The 17,548-nt window shown below is 43.2% G+C and overlaps 1 protein-coding gene across 1 annotated transcript; it reads right to left on the reverse strand.

Annotated features, from left to right (window-relative positions):
- Positions 1–6,097: 6,097 nt before the first annotated feature.
- LOC133137000 (AFG3-like protein 2) lies at positions 6,098–16,244 on the reverse strand. Its single transcript, XM_061254942.1, is given in 16 exon segments — positions 6,098–7,115; positions 7,545–7,559; positions 7,843–8,022; positions 8,509–8,624; positions 9,180–9,210; positions 9,213–9,292; positions 10,107–10,232; positions 10,543–10,650; positions 10,776–10,832; positions 10,835–10,925; positions 11,447–11,584; positions 11,835–11,876; positions 11,878–12,088; positions 13,720–13,841; positions 14,319–15,211; positions 16,157–16,244. Coding segments are annotated over 14 exon segments (1,488 nt in total). The 5' UTR covers positions 13,839–13,841; positions 14,319–15,211; positions 16,157–16,244; the 3' UTR covers positions 6,098–6,941.
- Between the last annotated feature and the right edge of the window lie 1,304 nt (positions 16,245–17,548).

Here is a 17,548-nt window from a genome sequence, read left to right on the forward strand (position 1 = left end):
TGAAATCTGAAACCATCTTAAACCCTTTTAGAATCACAGAGGGTCTTAGCTGGAATTTTCAGCAGGGATTTATCATACTATTTACAGGTGCTATTACTGTAGAATTATTACAGCAAGGTCAAACCCAGTAGGTTAGTACATGTTCAGTCATGATGCCTTTTTCCCGGCTAAATTACCCTCGTCTTGAAAGGTACACATTTGGTATGTATTTGTACACACTAATGCCATTTATGTGGGGGGGAAAATGAGCAGCTACAGTTGGCCAGGTAATAGGCTATTTGCAGTTGTTAAATAACAGAAGCCCTGAACATTGCAAAAACAGCCAGCAGGCCTGTTTGGAGATTCGTCGGAGCTGTAATGGGTGGGCTACTGTGGCTATAATAGTGTATTGATTCAGAATTCCAAACGCATAAGTCTACTGGCTGACAAAGGAGATTTTCCTCAGAAATAAAGCTGTCAGAATGACTTAGAGAAACAAGCATGGTTGTGACATCAACAGACTCAAGAGGACTGGGTGAGTGGGTGTTAGAGGCAAGCACAAAACCGCGAAATCGCCGTGCTATGTCTGCGACCACCTATTGGGAATACTTGCTGCCTATGAACAAAACTGCAATTGCCATGCTATGTCTGCAACTACCTAATGCTAGCTTTTTATGCTTTGTAGTAAATGGAGCAGTTTGTGAAATGGGCTGTTCATGCTCGATAACCAACCAATTTGTATTGAATTAAATCAGTTCGGCAAAAATTATTCCACAGTGATGTGAACTGATATCAAATTATAGGAAACATTTGTTTGCAATTATTGCTGCTAAAAACTTAGTGTTTGAACTTTTTCCATTAAATAAATAAAATAGTTATTTAAAAAATGTGTTTTGTGTTTACTCAGGTTCCCTTTGTCCAATATTACATTTTATCTAAAGATCTGAAACCATTCAGTGTGACAAATCAGGGGGGCAAATACTTTTTCACAACACTGTATCCCACACTCTCTGCTGACACCCCTGACATTTCACCCAGCTGAATAGGTATTGTATAATCTTTGAGTATAGGCCTATATCTGGTTCAGTAGGCTAACAATGAGCAGCAGGCTCTGAAAAGATCAGTCTTTTGAAAAGGCAACATTGAACCACCTACTGCATAAAAAATAAAATAAAAGTATGCATTTAAGGATTACTCCATCTGCTTTTTCATCCATCCATCCATTATCTAACCTGCTGTTTCCTGGCCAGGGTTGCGGGGATGCTAGAACCTATCCCAGCATTTGGGGAGAGGCAGGAATACACCCTGGACAGTTCAACATACACGAGTAGTCTCTTTTTCACTTGTTTTGACCTCCGCACTAATTTAGCTATTCCTATATCTTCGTTTGAAAGTTTAGTGAAGAAAATCAGGTTAATAGCCATATGCAAAGCTTCAGCAACAATATCTGTACCCAGTAGCCTACATAACTGCAAATAGATTTATTTTTTCATATTTATTATACTACTGCACAAATGTTCATGTGATGAATATATTTTCAGAGATATTTTTATATTGTCTCACACCAGCATTGGTTAATGGATTCTCATAATTACAAACAGTGCTGCCCTACAAGAATGTATTTCACTTTGTTCTCTTCGGACTATTGCATTCACTGTGACATATTGCCCCCTATTGGCCAAACTGTAATAAACCTATTAGTGAAGTAGTTTTGGTGAAGCCAGATGATTCAATATTGCACAAAGCATTCACTATAACAGTAAAGAGGTGGCATTGTATTGTGTTGAAAGCATAAGCCATGAGTAACCCTGATATATAATAACTGTAGCTCCGTACCTAAGTACTTCTGAGCAGAGCCAGCAGTCGGCGTGGTGAAATAGAGAATGGGCAGGAAGCCATAAGTACTGCAGATGGATGATCAGGAATTCTGATACTAGATAGCCTGTGAAAGGAAATAAAGAGACACACACCCACCTGTTCTATCAGACAATAGATCTGTATACAATGTTTATGGTTTATGTTTAGGGGGTGGGGGGGTGTAATAGTGGAGGAATTCATAAAAAAATAAATTGTTACAGAACAATGTATGCAATGCGCACATCATCAAACAGTGAAAAAGCTCTCAATTTGTTGTCTTATGAAACCTGTTAGTTTCAGGAAGCATTGTTTCCACAAGCTGCTGGACTGACTGATGAAATAGTTTCACCATTCCGGGTCTTAGTCACACGTGGGCCCTTGGCCTGATGCCCTGAGTGACAGTAATTAAATTAGGACTTATAAGCAATCTAAAATTGGTTATTAGCTCATTATAAAACTCATCATACTGGCTAATTATACTGTGCTAGATTATATTCATTCACATTGTTGATGGCTAATTAACACACTTTTACCCTAAACACTAGTCAGGACTTAATTATAGTAACACAAGTTTGAAATCATATGTAATTAGTTTTCATTCCAGAGAGAACTGATCACTTGACTTTATGAATAAAACAGCAATCCACAGAGGGCATGTTTCCCATAGCAACGGTCACGTCAGTGCTGAAAATAATCCGTTTCTTTCTTGCGAGCCAGCAATGTTGACAAAATTTGAGCCAAAATGACATTACAATCACTTAGTAGATGTTATCCAGAGCAACTTAGAAAAGTGGAGAACATCTGTGTTAGTGTGAAGAATACAAGAAGTGCTGAATCACCATGACAGAGAAGGCCCATTTACAATCAATACACGTTACATTGTAAACAAAGCTAAATATGATTACACTGCACAAAGTTATACGTGAAACATTATTACCTCAAAAGGAAATATGAAAAAGGTTTCATATTTCATTTCATCGAAATGAAAAAGATGAATAATGATCAATAAATGTAAAGGAGCCATTTACTGATTGCACATTGATTGAGCTTATACCTACACCTTGGTACATGTGACACTTTGGGACCATCCTGATTGTGAGTTCCGGGCAGTCATACACAAACAGGTAGACTTAGAATAATGTGTGACTTGACAAACTTCAAAAACTTCAAGTTGGCAAGTTTGTTGATGGTTGACAGACTTCATCATCAGTCAATGTTCAGGACAAAAATTAATTGAATCCTGGCTTTAATTTCTAATTCTATTTTGGCATCTGGATGAAAAATGTAATCTAAAATCAGATAATAATGTGAAAATGATTAACATTAGTCTGACTCAATTGATCTATAGCAGGGGTGTTCAGCCTTATCCAAAAAGGCCTTTTTGAATAAGATTGGACAGCCCTGCTCTATAGTCTTTAGATAACCCCTGGCTTGTCACTCAGCCATAACTGCATGTGGGTTTGAACTGAGCGGAGAACCTCAGTGATCCTGCAGATCATTCAGTCAGAGCTGTGGCTGTGAAACCAAACAGGGACCAAGGCAAGCTGAGGTTTAATGAAGATAATTATGTAGCAGTTCATGTTAATGCAATTACCTCCAAAGTTTTACCATTTTTATTAGGGGTACAAATAGATTAAGTTAGTCATAATTACAATATCTGTTACACAGAATTGCAATTAAAATTTTTTATTTTAAAAAGATCAATTATCTTTTTAGTGTTATAATAAAAACATTTATCAACAACCGGTGTGGCCTACTCTTGTACAGTGCCGAATGACTTCAATATACTCAATAACTATTCAACGTGTGGAATAGGCCTGTGTTAGTGTTATGCCTTAATTTTCCCATCTGGTGCAGTTCTGGGAGGTAATCAGCAATGAGCACGGTATCGATCCTCCCGGACACTACACTGGCAACACAGACTTTCAGCTGGAGAGGATCAATGTGCACTATAAGGAGGTGTCCTGTATGTGTGTGAAGAGTCCATCCCTCTTTTTCCCTCCTCTCATCATGGCTGCAACTTCAAGCAAGTTTCCCAGTGCTGAAGGCACTGAACAATGTTAATATTAGTCAGGTTTAGCTGTTTTGTGTCTTACCCTTGGGAGTCCATTGGTGGCCATTGTATTTCGGGAACACGTTTATTCTGGTTCCTTACTTTCTTGGCAGAAGACCTGCAGCAAGCCTCCTGTGCATTGTGGGATACGCCCCGCCAGCCATTCTGGCGGTGGTGGAGTCTGGTACCGTAGACAGTGTGCGTTCTACAGACTTTGGCCAGCTCTTCAGGTCGGACAATTTCATATTCAGCGAGCTAAACCCATTTCTACAATGCCGCACATAAATATTTAGCATATTGTGGAATTTTAAAACTTTCATGAGACATGTTGAGATTGTTAAAGATCACGTTGATGGTTCCTGCGTGTTGTGAGTAGTACCGTGGCCAGCTGTCATTCTGATGGCCTTGTCTCAGGTCTAAAGAATGAGTGCAACACTGACCATGGAGGCTCCAGGGGACATGGCCTAATTTCTGTCTACTGTACCTCTTCAGTGTGTTTGCTGAGCATGCGCCTGAATCTCTGGCTAAATCTGAACATAATCCCCAATGCTTCTGTACAAAGAGAGGGGAGGGGGTAACGAATGCTGTCGACTATAGTCCAGTCCAAAGGATTAAGCCGCCTCACACCACATGCCACGCTCGACGTTCGATCCACCCCCGTCACCCACCTGGGCTCTGCCACAAATTATAGCTGCATTCATTTGACTTTCATTGGAAGATAAAGGGAACTGGGAGGAAGCAAAGCGTTTTACAGCCACTGTATCAATGCTTGGCTGTGGTGCTGAAGTAGACAGATTGGAAAAGAAAGGCTCGATTATTTGAACATTGTTTAAAATGCGTGCACAGATGCTAGATGAGCATGCCTCGTGTCACAGACAGTCAGTTTAAATACATCTTCAGCACGGACGATTATCGCGGCGGCCGTTTGTTCGGTTGACACTTCCATCCTAAAAGGCTTGCCGTGCTAAATCTGGAACGCGCTCGGACAGCTGGAGCCGAGGGATCGGCCGATGTTTCCGGGGCTGGAGGACCTGAAATGAAGGAGATAAAAGCACAACAGCCCACGGCTGCTGGAGAGATGATGCATGTGTGGTGTTCGGCTTGCTGGCAGCCGGTTTGGGAGGATTAGACTGTGCCGTGTCTCTCGAATTTCTGTCTTTCTTTTTGTTGCCATTCAGGGCAAACGGGTGTGGGTAACAACTTGGCAAAGGGGCATTACACGGAAGGGGCGGAGCTGGAGGATTGCGCTGGACGTCTTGCGGAAGGAGAGCGTAAATTAGACGGATACAACGCCTCGTTATCGGTCCACCAGCTGGCGGAGAACACGGACGAGACCGAGTGCAGTGACAATGGCGCTCTGTGACGTCTGCGTCCTCAGACTGAAACTTACCAACCGCACCTACGGAGGCCTGAACCACCCGGTGTCGTCCACCGTGAGCGAAGTGCCCACATGGCTACGCTTCACTAGGCCGGCTCCACGCCGACCTGAGTACCAGCAGTGCCAGCAGTGCCAGCAGTACCAGCAGTACCAGCAGTGCCAGCAGTACCAGCAGTACCGGCAGTACCGGCAGTGCCGGCAGTACCAGCATTGCCAGCAGTACCAGGACGCCTCTGCCAATGAAGGAGAGGAGACTTTCCAGGATGACGAGGAAGAGCTCACAGAGTGAATCGTACAGAGCCGTAACCTTTCCTCTCCCTTTAAACTTTCACACAATTTCTATCGGTACAACTTTCTCTCAACTTCAGTGTGTGCGTTATTGCAGGTTTTTTTTATTTATAAAAATGATTTTTGCAATTATTGCGGAAATAGCAGTCTGACAGGACAAGACGAGTGGTTGCAATAAGAAGGACCTTGAGGATTAGCTATCATCTGTGGCTTTTAACCCAGTGTTCCTAGTTTCTGAAAAATATGAGACGATGGCCGGGTACTGTGGCTGAAGTGCAATCACTAAGGACGCGTTTCCTCCTTAGTGCAGGCTACACGTGTGTCAGGAGATCCCAGTGCATCTGAGCATTCATCACGGAAGTCACATTATTTACATTCACATGTTTAGTGCACTCATTAAACCTTTACCACAACAGCAATACCGCCCCTGCCCTGAAACAATGATCAAATTCAAATTTTTCAGGACATAAAATGTTAATTTACTATGTATAAAATCATACAACAGCAGGAATTTCTGGATTGGTTATTGCAGAGATTTTTATTTTTTATTAAAGGTGAACAAAGTATGCGCTCCTGTTCTGCGATGTCACAGTCCATGTGAAAATGGCTTTTTAGAGGACTGATCTCTGTGTCTGGTCCAGCTCTGCACACAATAGCAGCTGTATACTTGCAGCTGTTACAATAAGGAATAGTCCTAATCGACCTAGTATTCACCTCTCCTCCTATAGTATATTATAGCATTCCCTGAAAAGACAGGTTGAAATTCAATACTTAGACCCCAAAGGAGCAGGCCCAGGCCTTCATTCACTGGTGTTTTAAATATATATATATTTCACATTTTGCAGTCAAAAATATATTTCACAATGGAACAAAAAATAATTATAAACTCTGAAGCAGAGCATAATATTAACCATGGTTTGGCTTTGGGACTACAAAACAGATCAAATGTTTACCAAGGCTGGCTGTGACTGGAGCAACTCCAATCTCAGCCAGTTCCACAGGCATCCAGACTGTGCAGTAAACCCTGCTAGGAGCACAGTCAGAGTCAGAGTCAGGGTCCAGTCTGTGCAGTAAACCCTGCTAGGAGCAGTCAGAGTCAGAGTCCGGCAGTAAACCCTGCTAGGAGCACAGTCAGAGTCAGAGTCCAGACTGTGCAGTAAACCCGGCTAGGAGCACAGTCAGAGTCAGAGTCCAGACTGTGCAGTAAACCCTGCTAGGAGCACAGTCAGAGTCAGAGTCCAGTCTGTGCAGTAAACCAGGGCTCTGTCTGTGATGTTAGAGCCCAGCCTACTTTTACCTCTATTTGATTTAAGATGTGTATTATGCCAACGCGTGCATTTCACCCCAGATTACAGTAAAACATCCACTTCACAGAAGCAAAATTAATCAGTAAATGTTCCAGCCCTTCAGCCCCTCTGGCAGGCTGGTGTCCTCCTCCAGGCCTCCCGTCCCCTCCACAAAATCCTCGTACGTGGGCTTCTCTGCGAAAGGCCGGGGCCACAGCATCTCCACCATGTCGTTCTTGTCCAGGACCTCCTTCTCCAGAAGGCGGAGCGCCACCTGGTGGCGGAGAGGCCACATTACAGTGCACACATTCATAGTAGGGTTTTAATAGGGGCTCAAAACAATAGTATAGCAGTCATTTTGATTGGTTGAAAAGATTGAAAGGGTTAATACAGATTAATTTTTTTTCTCCCTTCTGTATTGAACACACATTAATGCAGTTACACAAGAGAAGTCTGCCCAGACGCACAGCATAGATGTCTCCTCTAGGTGTAATTGTAACTCTGGTCCAGTAGCAGTGACTCTCCCTCAGGTACGTAATGCGCAGGCCCTGGGCACTTACCTTCTCCACCTCAGCCTTCTGCTCGCCCAGCAGGGCCTGTGCTCTTACCTTCTCCACTCAGCCTTCTGCTCACCCAGCAGGGCCTGGGCTCTTACCTTCTCCACCTCAGCCTTCTGCTCGCTCAGCAGGGCCTGTGCTCTTACCTTCTCCACCTCAGCCTTCTGCTCACCCAGCAGGGCCTGTGCTCTTACCTTCTCCACTCAGCCTTCTGCTCACCCAGCAGGGCCTGGGCACTTACCTTCTGCACTCAGCCTTCTGCTCACCCAACAGGGCCTGGGCTCTTACCTTCTCCACTCAGCCTTCTGCTCACCCAGCAGGGCCTGGGCTCTTACCTTCTCCACCTCAGCCTTCTGCTCACCCAGCAGGGCCTGGGCTCTTACCTTCTCCACTCAGCATTCTGCTCACCCAGCAGGGCCTGGGCTCTTACCTTCTCCACTCAGCCTTCTGCTCACCCAGCAGGGCCTGGGTTCGCTCGTAGGCCGCAGTGATGAGGTGGTGCACCTCCGTGTCGATGAGGCAGGCGGTGGCCTCGCTGTAGGGCTTCTCCAGAACCATCTCGCCCGGTCGAGGGAGGTCAAAGGACACCTGGCCCACCTTCTCGTTCATCCCAAACTGCATGATCTGTGGACACATACACCATACACGTGTGTAGAAACACATACACAAACACGCACACGCACACGCACACACACACACACACACACACACACACACACGGACATGGACACACACACAGGCATGGGCATGTGCACATACACACACTTGCACACATACGCACACACACACACAGACACGGACGTGGACACACACACAGGCATGGGCATGTGCACATACACACACTTGCACACATACGCACACACACACACACACACACACACACACACACAGACACATGCACAAACATACAAATACAGAGCTGGAGTGAGAAGGTTTGAACATAGAACAGCAAGAAACAGGCTTGACAAATGTTTAACCAAAATGTTTGATGAATAAATAATATAACATTAAAGTCTCTCATATTTTCATCTTTAGTTATACTACTCAGGATGGACTGTAAACAGTGGTAACATTTTGTCCACAGTATTTTGGGGTACTGAAAGGGCACACCTTCAGCAGGGGGTCAGCATGCTCCAGGAACCACCCCGCTACAGCGTGTCCTGCCTTGTGATAGGCCACCTTCTTCTTCTCTTCCGGCTGGAGGACTTGGGACTTCTTCTCAAGACCTGATAAGGCACGGAAACTTCACTTAAATACACACATCTGGGCGTTCTTATCAAGGCCTGACAAGGCACGATAACTTCACTTATATACACACATCTGGGTCTTCTTCTCAAGACCTGATAAGACACAATAACTTCACTTAAATACACACATCTGGACCTTCTTCTCAAGACCTGACAAGGCATGATAACTTCACTTATATACACACGTCTGGGCCTTCTTCTCAAGACCGGACAAGGCACGATAACTTAAATACACATACTCTCTATACTGAGGTTCATTACGCTACACATTGACAAATAGTTTGGCAGGCTACATTATGTGATTGCTGAGGCCTCTAAACTATGCTCACGGGGGAGAAGAATAAAAGCCAAACTGAAGGACGAAAGTTGTCCTTTCATCATTAACTCAATGCTCCTCCAGAAAGGCCACTGTTAGTCAGCGATGAGCCACTTCTCACACACTTTATGAAGGTTACACCCTGCTGACCCTCATCCCACAAACCTGGAAAAAGCCACCAGTCACAAGGACGTGCAGAGCCGTGATTGGCCTCTTACCTCCAATCACACGCTCGATGGCCTGGGAGAAAAGTGCTTCTGGGAGATCGTGTCAGAAAGGTGTCGAGCCGCGATCAATGCTGCTTCATTGCACAGGTTAGCAATGTCTGCACCTGCCACAACAGCACAGGAATGAGACACGCATGAATACTGGCCCCAAGAAACAAGAAACACAATAAACATAACACAATGGTTAAACCTTCTCAAAGTGCACATATCCATGGAAATAATCTCACACCAGCACCAAAGCTCATACATCATTTAATTTGCCTGTTGACTAATCCCCCCAACTCCACCCTTGACATATACATAACATGTACTCAAATATATCCAGAAACACTCTCCATGCAATACCATATCCCAATCCAGCCCATCCACAATCAGGAATATTTTTCCTTTTACTACTGTTCGTTTTTTTCTTCTTCTGTATTTAGGAATGTGTCATTAATATTATTCGCTCTTCCATGCTACCCAGTCAAGGCTCCCAGTCAACTATCCTGCCTTATCTACCCACTTGTCTGTCCATCTGTCTGTCTGTCTATTCACCCACCTGTCTGTCCATCCGTCTGTCTATTCACCCACCTGTCTGTCCACCTGTCTGTCTATTCACCCGCCTGTTGTTCTACGTGTCCGCATGTCTACACAATTGTGCACCCACAAGTCCCACAATCCACACTTTTTCTTTTTTCTTCCAATGTTTATCTTTAATTAATGTTGTCTGTTTTCTTTTAGCCCCCTCTCAAAGGCTTTTTTCCTCCTCTCTCTCTTTCTCAAAATGAACCAATGTGATAATTTATGTAGATTTTTCTTATTAAAAACAAAGTTGACCTCCCGAGGGGGGGTTCAAATACATAGGACGGCTTCATAACAATTTTCATTTTCATTTTTGAGCCGTGGGAAGATCTCTGAGGCCACGCCTCGCCTCACCTGAAAACCCTGGCGCGAGGGCAGCCATCTTCCAGGCCAGAGTGTCTTTGTCCATCTCCGAGGGGAGCTTGAGAGGCCGAAGGTGAACCTTAAAAATGGACGCCCTGCCCTTGATGTCCGGAGGCCCTTCAACGTAACATGCGCTGTAATGAGCTGTCTGGCATCTGGGTCCTGGAATGACCTCCAGAACACAATGAGCCTAAAGACCATCATTAAACTGAAATAAATCCCAGGAAGCACTGCAGGAAGACTGTAATTAGTTTTTTTAACAATGGGTCTTATCCTTTGTGTATCACTAATGTCTGTTATGGTGTGACTGTATTGACGTATTGTGCTGCTCTCCTGGGAAGATCTCCCTTGTAAAAGAGATGATGTGCCTTGGTGGGGCTATCTGGTTATATGAGAATATTAACCAAAGGTACAGATGAGTTTTTACCAATATATATCTGTCGGTCAAAACGACCAGGTCTCATGAGGGCAGGGTCCAGGATGTCAGGCCTGTTGGTTCCTGCCAGAACCACAACGTTGGTGGCAGTGTTGAACCCTGAGAAAGGAAAAGGCATACGGGAAGTATAGTTCTCTCACTGTTCTCTCTCTCCTTTGACTGATTTAATGCTTTACGGTCATTAAACGTTGCATGATTGCATCTCATATTGAAACTATCCTCACCATCCATCTCCACCAGCAGCTGGTTGAGCGTGTTTTCTCGCTGGCTGTACCCCCGATTCCCACGCCTCTCTTTCGCCCCACGGCATCGATCTCGTCGATGAACAGGATGCAGGGGGCGTTTTTACGGGCCAAAACAAACAGGGCACGGACCTGGAGATAAAACAGGGCGAGGTTGAAACCGACGAACCAGCACCCAGCAGAACAATCGCACGCAGAGCGTACACCCCTTCCTGAATTCCAGGCCTTCACCAGGTCAACTGAGAAAAATACCCATACAGGCTCATTTGGTCAGAACAAACACTTTGGGCTTATGCAATACAAACGGATCAAAACTGAAAATTACGTTTTGCTACTTTTTGATATAAATCTCACACACGGTTAATCTAAAAGTACCTTGTACACAAATGTACAATAATTGACCCATCAACTAACCAGTCGGTTTACAAACAAACACCACTCTTACAATCAAGCAAACACTGCTTTCATCTCTGACTGGCCCAAATAACAGGCTGTGTCCGTGGAATCAGCCCTAAATCTGATTGGCTACACAATCTCATATATTCCTTTGATTCTCAATTCTCTTTTTCTGACTGCAAAACAGAGCCCAGTTCTCAGTTAACCTACTTGGTTTAAATAAAGGTTAAATTACATTTTGTATAAATTTCACTCACTCTGGCTGGCCCCACGCCCACGTACATCTCTACGAACTCGGAGCCGTTGACAGTGATGAAGGGCACGTTGGCCTCCCCGGCAGTGGCCTTGGCCAGCAGAGTCTTCCCTGTGCCAGGGGGCCCGGTGAGAATGGCTCCCTGAGGACCAGGAGAGGTGAAGAGGGAAGAGGAATATGACAGGAGACAATGGGAAAGGATAGCTTCAGAGAGAATGAGAGTGGCTGTAGAACTCTCTGAGACCTGACTGCTCGTGTGTCAGTTTCAGCATCTAGCCTCTCTTCATCTGCGTCTGTACTGGTTTCAGAATCATAGCGGGAGTGTCAGTGTTTCTCTCTCCGTATCTGTGCTGGCTTCAGTGCATGTATGCAAGCCTCCCCTCTCCTCTCACTTTGGGGATCTTGGCTCCCAGGTCCTGGTACTGCTTGGGGTTTCTTGAGGAAGTTGACAAACTCCATGATCTCCAGTTTGCCCTCCTCGCACCCTGCCACGTCCTTGAACTTGACGCCAATCTCGTCCCGCAGCACCTTGGCGGTGGTGTTGCGCATGCTGAAAAGGCCCCCTATTCCCCGGGCAACACGCCGCAGTGAGGTCATCACGAAGGTGGCTAAAACCAGAGAGGGCACCAGCTGGACTAAGAAGGACCTGGGGGGAGGGGAGGGTTATTTAACCCTTTATAAGGCATAAAATCACAAAATATGTGACTGATGTAACAATCACTACTGGTAGCTCGAGAACAGTGACAGTGACCTTGGAAAAAACCTTTTTTTAAACCTATGCTTCAAAGGATGAAGCACCTCTGATTAAGTAACTGAAAGGGCTGATAAAACAGCACAGCCTGCCCATTGAAATATAATGTATATTCAATGTTTATGTGTGTTGTTGCTTTTGGATATGATGCCTTAAAGGTAAAATAGGTAAGATTTTTGTGTTAAAACATTGTTACAAATGTTTTCAAAATATGCAGTTGATGGGCCGGCACTCTGTACCAAAACATTGTATAGCTGTACAATAATTCAAGCTCACTGGTTGAAAATTGGTTCTAATTGCCACAGCCAATGGCGTTTCAATGTCAGCAAGTTCACAGAGAAGGGGTGGGATAAACAGTGTTGTGGTTTGAGCGTGTTTGTTGCTGCAATTCCTCTTTTGACTGTTAGAAGTTTGAAATTACCTATTGTACCTTTAAGTGCTTTAATGAAATATGACTGAAGTATTCACTATACTTAAGAATGACTTAAGTACTTGCCATATTTGAAGTATGACATAATTGCTCACTAATAGCCTGAACCTGATTGTAAACTTCTTCTATATAAGTACACTCTGTACATCACTCATCACTATTTCCCTTGTTTACCGCAGAACAAAGCTAAGAAAAAACTTGATTGCTTATCAACTTGTAAATCATTATGCCAAATATTTATAAGTGAGTAAGTTTGTGAGGAGAACACCCAGCCTAAGACAGACAAAGTTCAAACAGATTATATGCTGTCTAGCCAGTCGACAGAAAAACAATTTCTACAGAATCAATTCAACGTTGATCAAAGTGCCTTGTCCAAACTACGCCGAGCAGTAATCAACAAAGTTTGCTAGATGTTTTAATTAATCAGAGGGATTGATGCCAACAGCAGAGCAGAGCTTCCAGTCCCTGCAGCAGAAACAGGTGAAACAATTCAGTCCAAGGGGACTGCAGGCTCTAAGTGAGTGTAGTGTTTAATCCTTTATCACTATGGCACATACGGCAATCCAGCAGACTTGCTCAGACACCACACCTAACTGACAAACCTTACTGTATAATAAACTAAAGCTGGATAAGCTGTGTAGTGTTTTTGGTCTGTGGGAAATGAGAATGGTCGTGTGAAAGGCTTATGTTAAAGGCCTTCAATAAACTCAATTTTCTCAGTTAAGTGCAATACTGCTCCTATTCTAAAGAAATAAACCCAACTATTGCGACGGTAGGAAGAGGAAGGTGTAATTTGTGAATGAGGACTGATGAGGTAACCCATAAACTGAAAGACAGTGGATCACTATCACCCCCTTGTGGTGAGTTAGCTTTAGTTCTCTGCACAGGGAACTAAAGCTAACTCTATTTTGTACATTGGATTATATTTTCATTATATTGCTTGGTTGATTTAATCATTTAGGCCAGACATTACCTCTGGTCATTACGGCAGGTCAGTGGGGTGAATGAATGACTGAAGATTGAAAGTTTTGTTGAGAAAATCAAAGACTAATTTAGATACACCATCACAAATTTGCCACAAGTGACCCAGTCTCACCCGTCCATCCGATTAGCATAGACCACTGACAGCTTGTGCTCCCCCTCGATACCCATTTCCACCTGCGCCATCTCCAGGTTACGCTCAAAAGTCTGCACGCTGACGATGTTGAACCACATGTACTGCTAGGTAATGAAAGGAAATTATGTCAGAGAGCAGAAGGGTTGTGTAACTGCACATTTGGCCCAGAGATACTGATAAGAAGCATTATCAGATCTGGGCAAAGAGCTCAGCAGATGAAATGAGGTCAGGTATACTTTATTAATCACCATGACATTAGTATGTCAACAGTACAGCCCTCAACATAATCACAAGCAAGCAATGTTCATCAATATTACCAATACAATTATTATTGATTTAGAATGTCAGTTATTAAGTTGACCTTTAGTAAAACACGGCTGACCTAAGTAGCACGCAGTAGACAATAAATGTGAATACATCTGACATTCTGGACGTTCTGTATTATTTGTAATATATTAAGTATTTGTGACAGATAACTTCCAGGCCCTTTCAATTTCAACTAATCATGTCAAGAGACCTTTCACAGAATTCTGGCAAAACATGCGAAAGAGTACAATAAAAACACTGAATAAACTCACTCCAGCAACTGGTGTCTTTCCAGGGGTGAAAGTGACTTCATTATAGCACTTGTTAATCACGTCCAGCCAGTCCACCTGCAGAGAGAGGACTTAATGTTGAGAATGGCTGCGCTTGAGTTCATAGGTTAAGCGTAAGAAAGTCAAAACGAGACACGCCTAATTCAATGCTGTCGTCCTTGTCGTCCCAGGGCACATCCCCCTTCACAAAATGGGGACAGATGGTGAGGACAAAGCAGAAACAAAGGCCAAAAAGTAAAGCTATTCTGGGTCCTGTAATGCCACCACCTCAGGAATTTCCACAAAACCTCTTATAAAATACGAAACAAGACTATCAGGTAAAACACAAGATTTCCAATGCCAGCACTTCAGGGCCCAGATGTCACCTTATAGTTTAACTGACTGTAGATAAAATCATTATTTGGAGTGGGCGGGCTGTAGCGTAGTGGTTAAGGCACATGACTGGGACCCGCAAGGTCGGTGGTTTGATCAGCAGTAAGCCACAATAAGATCCGCACAGCCGTTGGGCCCTTGAGCAAGGCTCTTAACCCTGCATTGCTCCAGGGGAGGATTGTCTCCTGCTTAGTCTAATCAACTGTAAGTCGCTTTAGATAAAAGTGTCAGCCAAATGACATGTATTGTAATGTAATGGAGTGTAAGCTGGTAACTGAAACCTTATTTAAATGCAGAGCTGTGGCCTCTTAGCAACGGGGTTGCCAGGTATATACAAGAGTGTTTTTCATATCTCCTTGGTTTGAGTCATATTTCAACCTTTGACAAACACTTCCACCAAGCTGACTCTTCCCTGCCTTCTCTCCTCCCTCCTCTTCCTCCTCCTCCCCCACCAGCTCCTGCTGGCCTTTCAGTAGCTCCTTGTACATTGGTTGGCTTTGCCTCTGCAAGAACAGATCAATGAGAAATCAGATCTCTCCATCAGCCTGACACCTTGTAAACATGCCATATTTTTTGTGAGAAATCTGAATGATCAGAACTTCCATAGCTAAATACAAATAAAACCTAACATCACATAACATAACATGACAAATAAATAGTAAGCATGTTGTCCCCCACCAATGATGCAGTGTTGTCACCTCCGATTTCAATGGCTGAGGGACAAGTGGAGCAGTGGCATTGCTATTGATGATTAGGAGAGCTTAGAACCTGGTGAAGTTATTTTGCAGCTAGCTACCAATTTTGTCATATCAGGAACAATCCACTGTACAATCCAATCACTAAAAAAAAGAGTTACAACCCGATTGTAAAAAACCTTGTAGTAGTTCCTTCACACACATTTGGCAGACGCTCGTATCCAGAGCGACGTACAACAAAGTGCAAACCCATAACCAGAGAGCAGTCTGTTGAAAGACCCTAGAGGGAAGTACAGTTTAGCTAAGGATTACCTTGATTTAGCAGACGCTCATATCCAGAGCAACTTACAATGCAAGTACAATGCATGATGTAACTCTCTCGGTATAGCTTAATGCATTGGCATAATTAATATGAGCAAGCGCACAAACAACATTCCCGGCATGTAAAGATGCAGAGAGTAAAACACCAGTGAAAGTTAACTATGGTAATAAAGAACCAAAGTACAAATTCTAAATATATATACCAACTAGTGATGAGCATTTCCTAAAGAAAATGTAGTGTGATTGCTGCAAATTGGTGGACTATTGCTGCTCCCGCTAATGTTTGGTAGGTGGATGCTAGAGAGTTTGTAGGTGGTTGCTGGGTGCTGCTAGGTGTTTGCTTGGGTGCTGTTAGGTGGTTACTAGGGTGTTGCTAGGTGGTAGATAAGTAGTCGGTAACTGGTTAAATGGTTAAACCAGTTGTTGACCTACTGATTAAGATGATGCTGGTGTTGATGTTTGATTTATCCATGGTGTCGCCAAGGAAGGGGGGGGGGGGGGGAAATCTGTTCAATATTCTGTTGAATGGAAAAAAAAAAACATTTGATCACAAAAAAAGATAATGCTGCTGTTTTCTTGCCAGGAATACATTGTAATAAAATAAAAAATGCTCATGAGTTCAGGAACTTACAAGTTTTATTGTCTAGGCTATATCCTCAGCTAACATTACATGTACAATGTACAATGTCCAAGGATGTTCTGCATTTAAAAAACTGCATTCATCTACCTAGCTAACTAGTGAGCAATCTATAACTGTTTAGGAACTGATATGTTAACAGGTTCTATAGGCCGGTATGTTTAAGTTTATGATATAACTACACTGATAGCCATCTAATAAATACAAATTATACAAAGTTAAGTCAGTATATAAACAGTAAACTTTATAAGTAAACAAACAAACTTAATCTCTTCTGAATTAGCGCATTGTAGCTCAGCCATTACATGATGGCTAAAATAAAAATCAAAACATTTTTTAAAGACTTACTGGCACCTGCTAGATGTGTACCCAATGCGCACTGACGTAAGAAGGAATGCACAAATGAATGAACGAACTAACAAAGGAATTGAATCCCACTGATTCTATTAGGTGGGAGACAATAATGAGTCCATTCAGCCCAACAATGCTTGCTATTTTCACCGCTAAAGGGTACCTATTGCTTACCATTCAATGAATATATCTGTCAAGGCTGTCAGTGCAGAATGAATGTAAAGGCATACCTTTAGCCTCTGCATTGGCTGTTTTGGGCTCAGAGCTTTTAGGCCCATTCTTGCCATTGGGAAAGTACTTCTCAAATCCTGAAGAGAAACCATCAGAACAACAGGAGTAGTAGATGGCCTTGCCCCTTAAAGTCATACTTTGGTCATACCTTTTGGATGCTTGGAGCAAAGTTTTCTATAGACGCCAAACACATCGGCAAGCAGAGTCTCCCTGTCAAGTGTGACCTGTCAGCTCTTGCCTTCAAATGAGGTAAAAAAAAAAAAAAAAGTATAAATATAACACAGAATGCTACAGTAATGTATCTATCTGGAGCTGTAAAGGTTCAATTTAGCAAACTCGGTCATTCCAGTTCCAAGAGGCATTTTATTAGAATGAATTAGCCTAATGCAACAGTATTATTATTTTTATTTTATAAAAGAAAATGTTATTTAAATGCATAACACCTTTCACATGTGCTCCCAAATTATATTGTTGTGTTGGCTATTTAGCCAGTTGCCTCTGAAACCTTACTCACAAGGGCTACCTTGTGTTCTATAATTAGCAGCAGATAGTATACCATGTGTTTGGTTAGTGTTTCAAAAGCACAATGGTGCAAATAAACTTGC

Source organism: Conger conger, chromosome 9 (genome assembly GCF_963514075.1).
Source record: "Conger conger chromosome 9, fConCon1.1, whole genome shotgun sequence".
In the NCBI taxonomy this organism is placed as follows: domain Eukaryota; kingdom Metazoa; phylum Chordata; class Actinopteri; order Anguilliformes; family Congridae; genus Conger; species Conger conger.